This window comes from Suncus etruscus, chromosome 2 (genome assembly GCF_024139225.1).
Source record: "Suncus etruscus isolate mSunEtr1 chromosome 2, mSunEtr1.pri.cur, whole genome shotgun sequence".
NCBI classification, from domain to species: Eukaryota; Metazoa; Chordata; class Mammalia; order Eulipotyphla; family Soricidae; genus Suncus; species Suncus etruscus.
In genome coordinates this window covers 129,588,913-129,606,536 of record NC_064849.1, presented here as the reverse complement: position 1 = coordinate 129,606,536, position 17,624 = coordinate 129,588,913, and the positions used below count along the sequence as shown (strand labels likewise).

Below are 17,624 nucleotides of genomic sequence, written 5' to 3'. Positions count from 1 at the left end.
AGTAAGAATTAACTTTTCTAAATAGCTAATTTAGATCATTCTAAACAACTAATTAACTTTTCTAAATTAACTTTTCTTTGCATTTTAAAATGCAAAACCATATGCATCTGCTAAAATAATTATAATAGTGAATTTAAAATGACAAATTAATATTTTTCTTGAGAATATTTGTAAGCAACTTGACATGAAATTGCTATTTATCAAAATTGTTTAGATCCTAGGTAAATTCTACTTACCAATGAATCTGCATCAGGGCTTTCCCTGTAGATTTAAAAACAAGAGTATTAAAAATATCCAACTACTCAGTCTGATTGTTAAACTATACTGAAATTTTTTTTATCATGGTATCAAAACAATTTTATTTAAACTCTACCAAAAACTTGAGAGTAGTAGATTAAATCAGAAAGATTAAAATATACTGAAGAGAATGAGAGAGAGAGAGAGAGAGAGAGAGAGAGAGAGAGAGAGAGAGAGAGAGAGAGAGAGAGAGAGAGAGAGAGAGAGAGAGAGAGAGAATGAATACAGGGAAAGGCACCTGCCTTATATCTGGCTAACCTACTTTGGTCCCTCAATCCCCAAAACTGCTTATGTATCCCTAAAGTACTACCAGGAGTGACTCCTGGGCACAGAGCCAGAAGTAAGCCCTAGCATTGTCAGTAGCTGCCCAAAAATCAGAATACTTTCAAAATAATAAACTCATAAATCATCTCAAGAAAGCTTATGCCAGAGCCAGAGAGATAACACAGCAGTAGGGAGTTTGTCTTGCATGCAGCTGACCCAGGACAAACCTGGGTTCGATTCCCAGCATCCCATATGGTTCCCCAAGCCTGCCAGAAGCAATTTCTAAGAACAGAGCCATGAGTAACCCCTGAGCGCTGCCAGGTATGGCCCAAAACAAAACAAAACAAAAAACAAAGAAAGCTTATGCCTGCAATAAATTTCTAGCAGTTTTTAATTTTTCAGGTAGAGAAAGTAAAAACTAAAAAACTTCCCTCAAAGAAATATGCTTGAAACATACCATCTACATGTATATTTATTAGTAAATGATAACAGTACTTTTACGACATCTCAAAAATTGTCTCATTTGAAGTACTTTCCATGATTTAGTACATATGAAGGTAAAAAATAATTTTCTACAAATATTAAATGAACAATTCAGACTTCCAATTTGAATAGCTTCCCAGTTAATGTAAAATACAGTTGAGAAATGGCTATTTCACTTAACAGACAAATGTGAGTTTAGATAAAATTAAAATGAGACCAACATATTGTCAATAAACCAGTTAAAGATTTAAACTTGTTGGGGCCAGAGAGATAGCAAAGTGGTAGGGTGTTTGCCTTGCAAGCGCCCAGGACCCAGGACCAACAGTGGTTCGAATCCTGGCATCCCATATGGTTCCTCGTGCCTGCCAGGAGCAATTTCTGAGCAGAGAGCCAGGAGAAACCCCTGAGTGTGGCCAGGTGTGGCCCAACCCCCCCCCCAAAAAAAAGATTTAAACTTGTAAAATTAAAGATATTAAGGCATAAGGAATAACATCTTAAGAATTAACGTCTTGGGCCCGGAGAGATAGCACAGCAGTGTTTGCCTTGCAAGCAGCCGATCCAGGACCTAAGGTGGTTGGTTCAAATCCCAGTGTCCCATATGGTCCCCCGTGCCTGCCAGGAGCTATTTCTGAGCAGATAGCCAAGAGTAACCCCTGAGCACTGCCGGGTGTGACCCAAAAATCAAAAAAAAAAAAAAAAAAAAAAACCCACAAAGAATTAATGTCTTAAGGAATAACGTTAGTAGCCTTTCATACATAGACTCTAAACAAATTCACAATAGAGTCCATATTTGTTTTTCTGTTTTGGGGTCATATCCCACAGCGCTCAGGGGTTACTCCTGGCTCTGAGCTCAGAAGTCGCCCCTGGCAGGCTCAGGGGACCAGATGCCAGATGGGATGCTGGAATTTGAACTACTGTTCGTCCTCGATTGGCTGCTAGCACGGCAAACGCCTTACAGTTGTGCTATCTCTTCATCCCCCTAAGAGTCCATACTTAAAAGACATTTGAATTACGTACATATTCTTTGGCTTGAGGCAGTTAGTGCATACTACAAGGTTTTGTAACTTTATTTTATTAATGTCTACTTATTTATTTTTGCTTTTTGACAACACTCGCCATGCTCAAGGCTTCCTACCCGTGGCTCTGTGCTCAGGAACTACTCTTGATGGGGCTCAGAGGACCATATGCAGTGCTGGAGAGTAAACCCTGGTCAGCCATATGCAAGACAAGCACCTTACCTACTTTACTATCACTCTGCCAAGATGTTGGCACTTTAATAACAAACTATTAATATTAATAAAAACACAGGCATTAGGTACAGTTATATAAAATGAACCATTATTTTAAAAAAACACTAGATTCATTTATAAAATAAAGGTAATCTCCATCTACCTAAAATAGTGAGCATAAACCAAAATAGTGAGCATAAACTGAAAATTGTCTAAAAATAGGAAGAAATCATTTGAAACATACAGGGAAAAAGAAGTTAACTATGATTGTAGTTCAAAGCATAAGTGAATCTGGATAAATGCAAAACCCAAGTGTCCTTTCACCCTCAAAGCAGTCAGTAAAATATCTTAAATTTAGAAAAACAGTTCCAGGGTTAGAGCAGCTATAGTTGCAGAGTATTTATCTCGCGTGCAACCAACCAGAGTTTGATCCCAGGTATCCCACAGAAATTCCTGAGTGCAGAGCCAGAAATAACTCCTCAGCACAAGTGGGTATGGCCCCCAAACAAAACAAAACACCAATTCCCTTATTCATCTAAGTGAAACAAACAATTCTGAGACCTTATGCCTGATGAATTTAGTATCACACATTTGAGATGAGAATAAACAAATATTAATTAATTAAACAAATAAATATATTTAATTTCTCAGGAAGTTCTAAGGCAAAGAAGAAAACCCCATTTAGGTTTTATAATAATTTTATATTTTTATGGAAGGTAAACTAATTTTATATTCCATCCTCTAACAATGATGACCTACTACTATAGATAAAAGGTGATAGGGCTGGGGCCAGAGAGATAGCACAGCGGTGTTTGCCTTGCAAGCAGCCGCTCCAGGACCAAAGGTGGTTGGTTCGAATCCTGGTGTCCCATATGGTCCCCCATGCCTGCCAGGAGCTATTTCTGAGCAGAGAGCCAGGAGTGACTCCTAAGCATCGCTGGGTATGGCCCAAAAATCAAACAAACAAACAAACAAAAGTGATAGGGCTTATTATTATTCCCACCATTTAGTAATATTTTCCATTTATTTTTACTTATACCATTATACTCCTACACGCTCAAAATTGTCTCAAAGAAATGTCCTTAAATTGTTGACTATTCCAAAAAAAAAAAAAAAAAAGAAAGAAAGAAAAAGAAAAAAGGGCCAGTGAGGTGGCGCTAAAGGTAAGGTGTCTGCCTTGCAAGCACTAGCCAAGGAAAGATAGCACCGTGGTTCGATCCCCCCGCGTCCCATATGATCCCCTCCAGCCAGGGGCAATATCTGAACACTTAGTCAGGAGTAACCCCTGATATCAAACGGGTATGGCCTGAAAAAATAAAAAAAAAATTGTTGACTATTAAGTTTCTTTTAGGGTTAATAATCAGAAGAATTTTTAGTTTTCTTTGCACTTTTAATTTTTATATGTATGTTTTATAAAAAGGCATCTTTAATGTTTTTAATTCAAAATACAAATGCTTTCATCTTAATATTTTTTAAAAGGCAATGGGGAGAATAATGAGGGGGAGATGAGGTTAAAACCTTTTGAAGGGGAATTTGGAGGCCATACCTGATGGTGCCTGGGGCTTACTCTTAGCTCTTACTCTTGGCTCTGCAACCAGAGATTATTCTGGGTAGTGCTCAGGGGATCATATGCTGTGATCGAGCCAGCATGCAACACAAGCTACTTGACCTCTATACTATCTCAATGGACCTTTGTCTTAAAATTTTAAGAAAAAGTAACATACCTAAAACTGGGACTGTGGATTTATTTGGAAAATTTATTTTTCACACTTCCAATATATTCGTACTTCTTAGTTATTTTAGAATTTCTCTAAATAAAAAACTTTTTTTTTTGGTTTTTGGGCCACACCTGGTGACACTCAGGGGTTACTTACACCTAGCTATGCGCTCAGAAATCGCTCCTGGCTTGGGAGACCTTCTGGGACACCAAGGATCGAACCATGGTCCATCCTAGGCTAGCATGTGCAAGGCAGACTCCTTACCACTTGTGCCACCGCTCCGGCCCCAAAACCTTATTTTTATATTAGGAAAAATTTAAACAATATTTAATATACTTACACTGACTCTGCATCCTTTTCCTTCTTAATTATTCCTGGTAAACCAAAAGTCTTTCTTTTCCTTGGCTTTATACCTAAAATAAACATATATATATATATAAATATAATATCACAACAGAAAGAAATATTAAAAAATAATTCATTGGCATATATAATTAGAAACTTTTTACTCTGCATAAAAATTATGAGTGAAAAACTATCAAACTAGCCAACAGCTTATTATATAAGCTATATTACTTCCTGGTAAATGTATTAAAATTACAAATACATCCTGTGTCTTGATACCTAATTTTCTGAGCATTATTAATACTAAAGTTGGACAAAAGAAAAATCAACAGCCTGCTAAGCTTAACATTTATATCAGAACAAGATTATTTATAATTTTGGGGGGCCAGAGGTGGCACTAGAGTTAAGGTGTCTGCCTTGCAAGCGCTAGCCTTGGATAGACCACAGTTCGATTCCCCCAGCATCCCATATGGTGCCCCCAAGTCAGAGATTTCTGAGTGCATAGCCAGGAGTAACCCCTGAGCATCAAACTGGTGTGGCCCCCGAAAAAAAGAATATTTATAATTTTTCTTTTTTTGGGGGGAGCCCACACCCAGTGACACTCAGAGGTTACTCCTGACTATGTGCTCAGAAATCGCTCCTGGCTTGGGGGGACCATATGGGATGCAGGGGATGGAACCGAGGTCCATCCTGGGTCAGCCATGTGCAAGGCAAATGCCCTACCATTGCACTATAGTTTTAGCCTCAAATATTTATATTTTTCTTTTTTCTTGTTTATTTGGTCAACTATTCACCAAAAGAATATAAAGCATTCCTTTGATCTTCTCCTAGACCACCAATAAGTTACTTCAAGTAAAATAAGCATTTGCAATTATTTTTAAAATTCAAAGGTGGTGCATTCTTTGCAGCATAAGGTTTTTTTTTTGTTTGTTTTTTTTTTTTTTGGTTTTTGGGCCACACCCGGTAACGCTCAGGGGTTACTCCTGGCTATGTGCTCAGAAGTTGCTCCTGGCTTGGGGGACCATATGGGACGCCGGGGGATCGAACTGTGGTCCATCCAAGGCTAGCGCAGGCAAGGCAGGCACCTTACCTCTTGCGCCACCGCCCGGCCCCGTAGCATAAGGTTTTGTTATAAATGGAGGTTAAGCAGGTTTCTTGTCTAGAGAATCCCAAAATATAAATGTGCTGTTTAAATAAAAATATGACACAGGGCAAGAGAGGCAACAGGACTAGAGCACATATCTTGCATGTGAGACCCCTGGGTTCAATCCCTAGCACTGGGTTCCTCAAGCACTGCCAGGAATGTCCCCTGAACCGCATTAGGAGTGCCCTCCTCTCAAAAACTCACACAACCACCCATTAAGAGAATAATATGAATGCCAAAAACACAGGTAGGGCTGACCCTGTTGAATCCCTGGCACCAAGTGTTGATCCTGCAAGCCCCACAAGGAGTGATCCTTGAGCATGGAGCAAGGAGTAAGCTCTGAGTACAACCAGAAGTGGCAATTATTTTTCCTAATAACAGAAATCCAACAGTCATTCATCACTTAATGAGGTTACTTTCTGAGGAATATATTGGTAAGCGATTATCTTCATGTACGCAACTAAAAAGGGTAGTGACATAAACTGAGATGGTATAATCTACTACATACCAAAGCTACATCATACATACACCAGGACACCACCATATATAATCTGTAGTTACTTAAAATGTCTTTCATCTATGTGTGATGACATATCATGGCATTCTCTTGTCTATGTTATCTCATATTTAACCAATCATAAATGAATCCATAAATGAGAAGTAAATATCATCTGATTTATCCTGATATAGTAGGGCTTCCTCTTCTCATATATTTCCCTTCAAATCTACAGAGCAAATCCAGTGAGATTCTGACAGTGCAGGTCATTCTCTTTATTTTATACTCAGTCCTGCTGTATAGGCCTGGTATGTACTCACTTATGCTGATACCCTCACATCAGATACAGCTGAAGCTCTGTTTGGACATACAGATGATGAGTAGGAGAAATCCAGCTTTGAAGGATTTTAATCTTTGTAATTTAGCTTGATTACCTATTAAGCTATGGTCTTTCTGCACTTTAAAGTTTTAAAGTTATTGTTGCTAGTTTACAGTTTTTCTTTAGAAATAAATACTGAAAAACATTTACATAACCAATTGATTCCTCAATTATTGTAATAGTTTGGTATATATTTTTATTTTTTGAAATTTACCAGTGGCTGCTGCATTTTCTGCCTCGGCTTACACTCGAGTCACTAAGTTTTCGCAGTTTTTTAGGGTAAAATTAGGGGGATCGGTTTATACTCAAGTATATTTGGTTCATAAAAATTAAATACTTCTCAGAAAAATTGCAAGAAGGCTAAGAAATTCATAAAAACTTATAAAACTCTTAAGAAGTTTGTATCTCAGGGCTGACTACTCCAATAGCATCAAATATACACACAACAAACCACTTATCTAATTTTCTATACAGATCTTGAAAAAAGTGTATTCAAATTATTTCTAACAGCTAGAAACACAACAAGCATTTCCTAAGCTTCATATAAAAATAAAAAATGGGGCCAGAGAGATAGCATGGAGATAGGGTGTTTGCCTTGCATGCAGAAGGACGGTGGTTTGAATCCCGGCATCCCATATGGTCCCCCGAACCTGCCAGGAGCAATTTTTGAGCATAGAGCCAGGAGTTACCCCTGAGTGCTACCGGGTGTGACTAAAGTAAATAACTAAATAATAAATAATAAATAAAACATTTAAAAGAGATCATAAATTCCTTCTACATCACAAATAAAACATCACTTTCATGAAATGATGGTATGTACTATTAGTATTAATGCATAAATTCATTAATTACTAAAAAGTAATCCACTATAGAATATGAATTATACATGAATGTAAAGTCACATGTGTATGTTAGAATAGATACTGTTGTTAATCTCTGTATATTTAAAAACAAATAGGTGATAATATCTAATTTAGCATTTATCTAATTTATATTCCAACATACAAATATTCCTTTGAGTACATCTGTCACATATTTTTTAAAGTAATAATTCGTATCTGTGTACCTTAAACTACTTTCCCATTTTTTACATCAGTTCATACCAAGTAAAGAGGCTGGAAAGTAGCCCCTCTTTATTTATTAAATACACAGTAAAGATTAGTTGCTTGCTATATAAGTCTATTTACCTTCAACTGCACTTGTAGGGTCACATTCTTCAAATTCAATAAGGCCTAAAAAATAAAATGATAAAATGAATAACTGTTAGCTTAAAAAGGAAAAATCTGGTTGTAAAAATACAATAGTACAAGGCCGGAGAGATTGCATGGAGGTGAGGCATTTGCCTTGCATGCAGAAGGATGGTGGTTCAAATCCTGGCATCCCATACGGTCTCCCAAGCGAGCCAGGAGTGATTTCTGAGCGTAGAGCCAGGAGTAACCCCTGAGACTGCCAGGTATGACCCAAAAACCAAAAATAAATAAATAAGTAAATAAAAATACAATAGTTCAGATCTGATTGAATATTTTTAATGTTCTGAAATGCGATACATATCTTAAGTATAAAATATGAGTAATAATTTTTAAAAAAATTACAACAGTTAAAAAAAGACTTATAAGAGTCACAAGTTATTGAAAACACTTTACATTATACCAAATAACAGAGTTCTAACATGGTGCTTCTACTTTCAAAGATTTTGTAATACAGTAGAATGAAAATAAGCATCAAAAGAGGCAGTTACTAAATCCTTGGCTGTGTTCCTGGACAGGACAGGAAGATCTAGATAATAAATATGATTAGGATATAAGCTTGGAGTCTATCTCTATCTCTTGACTGGCAAATAGTATGTCTTCAATATATACCTGCTGAGTAAATAAATTTATTAATTGTATACTAAGTAGTGACTCTAGAATTCTGACCCAGATCGCACTAACCTACCAAAGCAGAACAAGGAATCTAAATAATGGCTTGCAAGAAATGGGAAGTTTTAACGTGAGAGGTAAAAGATACACAGCAAAGTAATTTAGCACTGTATGATTGATTATAGAGATGATCAAACAGAAATCAGTTGAAAAACAAAACAGTCCTCAAATGAAGTTAATTTGACTTGTCTTAAATGTCACAAAATATGGGATATCCCATGTATGTGAAATACCAATTTTTTAAAGGGAGTGGAAGAAGCATAAACTATTCTTATATTCAAATATTCTCTTAAGAGTTGAAGAGAAAGTACAGTGAGTAGAGTGTTTGTCTGGTATATGGCCAAACAAGGTTTGATCTTCCAAAATGGTCCCCTAAGCCCCACCCAGCAGTGATTCCTGAATGCAGTGCCAAGAGCAACCTTGATCACCAGGTGTGGCCCAAAAAAACAAATCTAATTTGTATCATTTTTTTTTTTTTTTTTTTTGGTTTTTCAGTCACACCCGGTGACGCTCAGAGGTTACTCTTGGCTATGCGCTCAGAAGTCGCGCCTGGCTTGGGGGAATCATATGGGACGCAGTCGGTCCTAGGCAGAGATGCCTTATAGCTTGCGCCAATGCTCCAGCCCTTAATTTCTGTCAAATTTTAAGAAAATGTTGTAGGAAAAGATGCAGCTAGCTGTAACCTTTAGCCATCACAAAGTGTTTTGTAAAATGAGAGTATTAAATAAATTATTAAATATTTCCACTGTTTGGGAACTAATTTTAAATCTCAGTTAATTAAGAAAATTCACAGCATTGTCTAGTTCAAAATAGGTTTCAAAACTCAAATAAAGGGGCCGCAAAGATGAGTCAATGGCAGGTGAAGAGCCTCAAGTTTAAACTCTAGTATCACCTGCACAATCTGAGATAGTTCATAGTTCCACAATTTATGATACACACCCAACAAGAAAGAGTCTAGGTGATAGCTCAGTGGTTTAGGAAGTGTTCAGGGCAGGCATATGTACCTGAACGTAATCCCCACTGCTGACCTTGCACTGAGGCAATCTTGACCAGCCCATAGTTGAGAATTTCAGTAAAGGAAAATTTAAATTAAAAGAATGAGCAGGAGGGGCCAGAACAATAGCGCGAAGGTAGGGCATTTGCCTTTCATGCTGCTGATCCAGGACGGACCTCGGTTCGATCCTCAGACCTCGGTTTATTCCTTGGCATCCCATATAGTCCCCTAAGCCAGGAGTGATTTCTTAGCGCATAGCCAGGAGTAATCCCTGAGCGTCACCGGGTGTGGGCCAAAAACAAAACAAAACAAAACTTAAAAATGAGCAAGAGAAAAAAAAATGAGCAAGAGGAAAAACCAATAAGGGGGGGGGGGCTGGAGAGGTGGTGCTAGTGGTAAGGCATCTGCCTTGTCCAAGCTAGCCTAGGACAGACCTCGGTTTGATCCCCTGGTATCCCATATGGTCCCACAAGCCAGGAGCGATTTCTGAGCGCATAGCCAGGAGTAACCCGAGTGTCACCAGATGTGGCCAAAAAAACCAAAAAAAAAAAAGACAGGAGGTGCTGACACAATAGCACACTGGGTATGGCATTTGTGGACCCAGTTTTGATCTCCCATATGCGCCCCCCCCCCCACGGTGTGCCAGGAGTAATTTCTAGGCACATAGACAGTAGTAACCTGAGTGCCACTTGTGGTACAAAAAAAAAACAAAAACAAAACCTGGGCGGGAGCAGGTTTACTACTACTACTACTATTGAAAGGTTTACAAGCAGCTAGCTGACCAGGTTCAATCCCATAAGGTCCCCAAACCCCTCCAGGAGTTACCCTTGAGCTCGGAATTGGGAGTTCCCCCACCCCACCCCTTCCCCAAAAGATAAACATTAAGGACAAACTAAAATAATAAGTTTGAAGTACTCAAATCAAGAATATTTCTGGGGCCGAAGAGATAGCAAGGAGGTAAGGCGTTTGCCTTTCATGCAGAAGGTCATCGGTTCAAATCCAGGCGTCCCATATGGTCCTCCGTGCCTGCCAGGAGCAAATTTCTGAGCATGAAGCCAGGAGTAACCCCTGAGCACTGCCGGGTGTGACCCAAAAACCACAAAAAAAAAAAAAAGAATATTTCTGCATAAGCCCAACTAAAGCCACCAAACACTTGGTTCTAATTAGAAGACAAAGTTTAACACGTTAGGGCTGGAGCGATAGCACAGTGGTAGGGCGTTTGCCTTGCACGTGGCTGACCGAGGACGAACCTGGGTTTGATTCCCAGCATCCCATATGGTACCCCAAGCCAGGAGCCATTTCTGAGTGCAGAGCCAGAAGTAACCAGCAAGTCACTGTATGTGGCCCAAAAAAACAAGCAACAACAACAGCAACAACAACAACAACAAAAACATATTAACATGCCTTAACCCCAAATCCTCATAAAAATAAAGCTGAAAATGAATGGGGTGTAGTGGGGAGAAAACAGAAAGGAGGGAACTTGTAACAATGGGCCAAGTCAATGACTTCATTTTCAAGTTTGCTCCTGAGCCTATGGAATGTAACAGAGCCACATTCCTAGATGCTGAGACAAGGGACCAGGTAAGCTACCAGAGGAGAGCATCTAATTCCAGCTTGAGGAGTTATGCAAAGGTCACAGAGGTTCAAGTTCTGGTTTTGCCACTTGTCTGCTGGCTGATTACTGTGATCTACTCTTCTTGAACACAGGTCAAATTTTTAAGAATTCTGTGGTGATATGACAACAATATCTTATTTGGCTTTTTTACTGCTTTTTGGGCCACACCCAGTGGTGCTCAGGAGCTGGCTCAGTTCTTGGAAGTCATTCCCAACAGTACTAGGCAAACTAGGTGGTTCCATTGTGCCATGAAAAGTGTGCATTTGGCCTACTGAGCTTTGACTCTGGCTCCCTTTTACATGTTTTCATTCTCTTTCTCTTATTATACATACCCTTGAACATGGTTTGTTTGTTTTTCTTTCATTTACTAAATCATTTGAAACTTGTGATATCCAAGTTAACTCACTTTATTTTAGGAGTACTAATATATTTTTTAATTTAATTAATCACTTATGTATTGAAATCTATTGAGTTCAAATACAGGGTCTCTCCTACAAGTTCAAATACAGGGTCTCTCCTACAACTGAGCTACATTCCCAGCAGCACATAAGTATTTAATGAAAAGATTTGTAAAAAACAAAAAAAACACCTAGAGAGTGCAGAGGTGCAGAGGGAGGGCATTTGCCTCAGGGATGGAAGGGAGGAGGCATGGGGAGGAGAAAGGAGAGGGGTGGGGAGTTTACCTCAATATTAGTAAACTATTATTGATTTGTAGCCTCTCATATCACAAATCTGATACTGAAAGCCTCTACAAATGACTCAAGGCAATACTACACTTAAAAATAACAGGGGCTCGGCCCGGAGAGATAGCACAGCAGCGTTTGCCTTGCAAGCAGCCGATCCAGGACCAAAGGTGGTTGGTTCGAATCCCGGTGTCCCACATGGTCCCCCGTGCCTGCCAGGAGCTATTTCTGAGCAGACAGCCAGGAGTAACCCCTGAGCACTGCCGTGTGTGGCCCAAAAACCAAAAAAAAAAAAAAAAAAAATAACAGGGGCTGGAGTGGTGGAAGAAGGGGTAGGGCATTTGCCTTGCATGCTGCGCTAACCTAGGATGGACCCAGGTTCAATCCCCTTCTCCCCCTCTCCCCAGTCCCATATGTTCCCCCAAGCCAGGAGTGATTTCTGAGCATATAGCCAGGAGTAACCCCAGAGCGTCACCAGGTGTGCCCCCACCCTGCAAAAAAAAAAAAAAAAAAAAGGAATAGAGGCCAGAGAGATAGTACAGAGGGGTAAGGCACTTACTTTGCAGACAGCTGATCTGGACTCAATCCCTTATACCACATATGGTCTCCTGAATACAATTGAGAGTAAGCCCTAAGCACTACCAGGTGAGGTCCAGAAACAAATAAACAAAAAGTTCTAACAAAACAGTATGGAGATTCCTCAAAAATTAAAAACAAAATTTCCAATTATCAAAAACATATGTCCTATCATTCCACTCCTGGCAGGTAGCTGAAGAAAACAAAACCACTAACTTGAAAAGACTGCTGGGGCTGGAAAGCAAATATAGGAGGCAGGGGTCTCAAACTCAATTTACCTGGGGACCGCAGGAGGCAAAGTCAGGGTGATCCTTGAGTGCAAAATCAGTGGCAAGCCTTGAACAGTGGGGGGTGTGACCCAAACAACTAAAACAAAACAGAACAAAAAAAGATTCCTCTAGGGCAGGGCCACAAAATGTTGTAGGGAGGGCCGCCAATGGCTGCAAGTCATTTGAGACCCCTGGTAAGGTGTTTGCCCTACATGTGGCACAATGAAGGTTTCCCAGCACTCCAGGAATAATGCCAGAAGAAGCAAATCCTGAACACAGCTGATGCAGCCAAAATAATCTAACAAGCAGGCAAGCATAAAAAAGAAGAAAGAAAATTGGGTTGATATATAAAATGGTATACTATTCAGCCATAAAAAGAATTCTACCATTTATGTCAAGTTGGAACTTGAAGGTAGCTGTGGGAGAAAGACAAATACTTTACAGTCTACTTGTTACAGTCTATGAGGAAACCTCTGTAGAAAATGAATTTGTAAAAATACTAAGAACAGGGGCCGGGAAGGTGGCGCTAGAGGTAAGGTGTCTGCCTTGCAAGCACTAGCGTAGGACGGACCAAGGTTAGATCCCCGGCATCCCATATGGTTCCCCCAAGCCAGGAGCGATTTCTGAGCACATAGCCAGGAGTAACCCCTGAGCGTCAAACGGGTGTGGTGCAAAAACCCAAAACCAAAAAAAAAAAAAATACTAAGAACAAATGGTTGACCAAGGCATAAATTAGGAGAAAGACAAAATGAGTATTGGTGGGGCTGAAGAGATAGCATGGAGGTAAGGTGTTTTGCCTTGCACACGAAAGGATGGTGGTTTGGATCCCGGCATCCCATAAGGTCCCCCGAACCTGCCAGCAGCAATTTCTGAGCATAGAGCCAGGTGTGATACAAAAACAAAACAAAACAAATGAGTAATGGTGTTTAAGGGTAAAAATGTACACTTATAAAATCTGAAGATGTACTACGCTTTGGTGAGTCTAGTTAACAATACGGCAATATGGGGCCAAAGAAATAGCACAAGGGTAAAGTATTTGCCTTGTACCCGACCAACACAGGTTGGACTGTGGTTCGAATCCCGGCATTCCATATGGTCCCCCGAGCCTGCCAAGGGTGATTTCTGAGCACAGAGCCAGGAGTAACCCCGGAGCTGAGCAACGCCAGGTGTGACCCAAAATCAAAAACAAAACAAAACAAAAAGGCAATATTGTTGAAAGTTCTTTAAACTAAATCTTAGAAGTTCATATAAAAAGAAAATAAATTTTTTTTGCATCTTTGTTCTCATAATTTAAGGTAAAAAATTAATATAAATTTTAAAAAAAGAAATGACTATATCAAAATTAAAAAATATATAAATTTAACTATACGTGACTAGACGTTAAGTCCTTTTGTAATACCAACTTACATAAAATAATTACGCAGCAGACAATACACTAATCCATGATATGCCAATTATATTCCAACACAAACTCATTTAAAATGTCACTGTATATCAAAAGCAGTGCACAAGGAGGCCGGAGAGATAGCACAGTGGTAGGGCATTTGCCTAGCAACTAGCAGCTGACCCAGGACCAACAATGGTTCGAATCCCAGCATTTCATATGGTCCGTCCGTTCCCCCCCCCACCCCACCAGAAGCGATTTCTGAGCGAAGAGCCAGGAGTAACTAGGAGTAGCCCCTGAGCGCCACTGGGTGTGGGGACCCCCCCCAAAAAAAAAAGAGCAGTACACAAGAGTCACAATGAGTAGGAAAAAACTTCAATACTCTCAAAACAATTGACTTAGAAAAAACTGGAGGTAAAATTATAAATTATATCTGTCAAAGGAAAGAAAAAGGCTAAAGAAAAGTGATATTTTTTCTGAGGAACAGGCTAAATTTTAACTTCAGTATTTACTAATGTATTGGGACTCTTTCTGTTTAAAAGTATACATGAGGCTAGAAACAATTTAGGCAGAAATTAGTCCGACAGAGGGGGCTCTTACAAAACAGGAGAAATAAGAATACTAAGTAACTTACAAAGTACAGTAAGCAAATCATTTTTAAATGACTGACCAAAAAAAAAAAAACAAACCAATACCAATATGACAATAACTACATTTTATAAAAAAAAAAAAACCTTTAGTTCATAATTTCACATAATCATGAAGTAAAGGGTTCTGTTGTTTAAGATTTTGATTGTTGTTTTCTGAGAAATACAAATCTTTTTCATCACTACACTGGACCTCCAGCTAACTAGACACCAACAGTAAGTTAGTCACAAAAGTAGTATTAAGCCCTTTCACTGTATCCTCCACAATTCTTTTTTATTTACTCAAAATTTCTAACTGCCTTACAAAAGCATCCTATTTGCTTACCAATTGTTTCTACCTTTCAACTGGTCTTGTCTTATAATCTCTGTACATTAACTTTAAGTCCTTGTTTCCTCAATTCATGTAAACTTAGTTATATTCTAATATTATCTAAAACATGAACAGCTGGTAAGAATTCTGGAATTTAATCACAATTCAGCGTTGTAACAGCTCAGGCGAATGATTGAGCCTCTCAACATTTCCCTCACCTATAAGAGGGAGTTATTTAATTAAAATTGATAGGGGCCCTGAGAGATAGCACAGTGGCGTTTGCCTTACAAGCAGCCAATCCAGGACCAAAGGTGGTTGGTTCGAATCCCGGTGTCCCATAATGGTCGTTCCCCCACCCCCCCACCCCCCCCCACCCCCACCCCACCCCCCCGTGCCTGCCAGGAGCTATTTCTGAGCAGACAGCCAGGAGTAACCCCTGAGCACTGCCGGGTGTGACCCAAAAACCAAAAAAAAAAAAAAAAATTGATGATCTAAGTGAGCCTGTACATTGGCTTTCATAGAACAGTGCTTCAATCATAATTGTTTATTACTGCCATATCAAGTCTTTTTAATTTTTGTTTGTTTGTTTTGAGGGAGAGCACATGTGGTAGTGCTCAGGGCTTACTCCTGGCTCTGTTCAGGGATTACTTCTGGTGAGCTTGGGGGATCAAATCCATGTAGGCTATGTGCAAGGTAAATAAATAAATGCAGGGGCCGGGCGGTGGCGCTGGAGGTAAGGTGCCTGCCTTGCCTGCGCTAGCCTAGGATGGACCGCGGTTCGATCCCCCGGCGTCCCATATGGTCCCCCAAGAAGCCAGGAGCAACTTCTGAGCGCATAGCCAGGAGTAACCCCTGAGTGTCACAGGGTGTGGCCCAAAAACCAAAAAAAAAAAAAAAAAAAAAAAAAAAAAAAAAAAATAAATAAATGCCTTACTAACTGTACTATCACTCCAGCCCCTCAAACTATTTAACAGGAAGTCATCCATGTTTATATCTCTAATATCTTGGCCTTACCATCCCAAAGATAAGATTATATTAAACTGATTTGAAAATTACGCCAATTTGCTCTTTCAACAAAAATACAGTATTTACATTCATAGAAGAAACACACATATATCAAAGAGAAAACTTTACTTAGTGAGTACACAATTTTTTTTTTTTTTTTTTTTTTTTTTTTTTTTTTTTTTTTTTTTTTTTTTTTAGTTTTTGGGTCACACCCGGCAGCGCTCAGGGGTTACTCCTGGCTCTATGCTCAGAAATCACTCCTGGCAGGCTCGGGGGACCATATGGGTGCCAGGATTCGAACCGATGACCTTCTGCATGAAAGGCAAACACCTTACCTCCATGCTATCTCTCCGGCCCCGTGAGTACACAATTTAAGATAAATAACAAATAATGCCCTCTTCCTTAAAAGAAAAAAAGGGGGCTAGAGAGATAGCACAGCGGTAAGGCGTTTGCCTTGCATGCAGAAGGATGGTGGTTCGAATCCCTGCATCCCATATGTTTCCCCACCCCCCACCCCCGAGCCTGCCAGGGGCGATTTCTGAGCATAGAGGCAGGAGTAGCCCCTGAGCGCTGCTGGTGTGACCCTCCCTCCCTCCCCCAAAAAAAAACAGTTAAAATTCTCAAGCACTTTTAATAGTAGTAATAATAACACCTGATCTGGCTCTTCAAGAGCTTATTCTTTAGAAACAAATGCAAACACACGAAATAGAAAAAATAAAGACTATAACATTTTCAGAGTAAGGGCATAAGAATAACTAAGATACCAAACACATAAAAAAAGGGGGATATGAGGGAGCCTATGTACTGGAAAACAGACACATTCATGATGGCTTCAGTCAAGAGTGCTGGAAACAGGCTGAAGAGAGAGTACAACGGGCAGGGCGCTTGCCTTGCAAAAAGCCAACCAGGGTTCGATCCCCAGCTAACCCATATGGGCCTCAATGCCAGGAGTAATCCCTGAGTGCTAAAGTAGGAGTTATCCTGTAGCACCACCAGATGTGGCCCAAAAACCAAAACAAACAGAAAAAAACAAAAACAAAAAAAAGGGGGGAAAAATTAAAAACTATTAACTGGCAAATGTCTCAAACTTGAATGTGGTTTAATTAACACTGATTGTAGCACATCACTACTTTCAGTGGTCTAATAATTCAATGTTCTCTCCCACTCTTACTAAGATACCTTCTGATAATTTTATTTGCAAAAGTATAAGCCACAATATAGTGATTAAGAGTCTAAATGATCATTTTCAGTAACCATGGGAAGAAAATAATCTCAAACAAACATGTCACTGGACATAAATGACATCTGAATTTTACAGACTTTCATTCTGCAGTTTGGGGATTTAACAACACAAACACTCATCAACAGATAGGAGATTGAAAACATTTCCTTGCAGAGTTCATCAACTTACCAGGTCTTTCTTTCCCAGTGCCTTTTGACTCAGCAAATTTTTGAATCAAGCTTTCAACTGTAGTGTTAGCCATATTATTTATAAATTCTTCATGAACCTATTAAAATGAGATAATGATTTTAAAGTAACCATACTCATATTTCAGACAAAAATGTCACATAGCAATTAAAATTCATTAGGCCAAAGTATTTATTTTTTAAAAAAACTTCTCACTTAAGTATCAATAGATATATTGTCTACATAAGTGCCATAAGATGTGGTAGAATTGCTGAAGTCAAGACAGCTTCGCTTTCTATTTCCATCTTTGAATATTTCAGAGACATAGTTCTTATGACAAATAAAGCACATAGACAATGAAAATAGCATTTGATCCTGAATAAATAACAGATTTCAACATCTTCTATTTGTATTCCAATACAAATAGTTAACAAAGCCTCTTTTATATTTTTAGCCTCT

The 17,624-nt window shown here is 39.2% G+C and overlaps 1 protein-coding gene across 1 annotated transcript in view; it reads right to left on the bottom strand.

The window, feature by feature from the left end:
• FCHO2 (FCH and mu domain containing endocytic adaptor 2) overlaps nt 1-17,624 on the bottom strand; it is a 93,514-nt gene that overhangs the window by 37,554 nt on the left and 38,336 nt on the right. Inside the window, exons 8-11 of the mRNA XM_049768836.1 lie at nt 17,169-17,265; nt 7,543-7,587; nt 4,332-4,404; nt 237-261 (exon numbers count right to left, since the gene is read on the bottom strand). Coding sequence (XP_049624793.1) covers nt 237-261; nt 4,332-4,404; nt 7,543-7,587; nt 17,169-17,265 — 240 coding nt within the window. The remainder of the gene's footprint in view (nt 1-236; nt 262-4,331; nt 4,405-7,542; nt 7,588-17,168; nt 17,266-17,624) is intronic.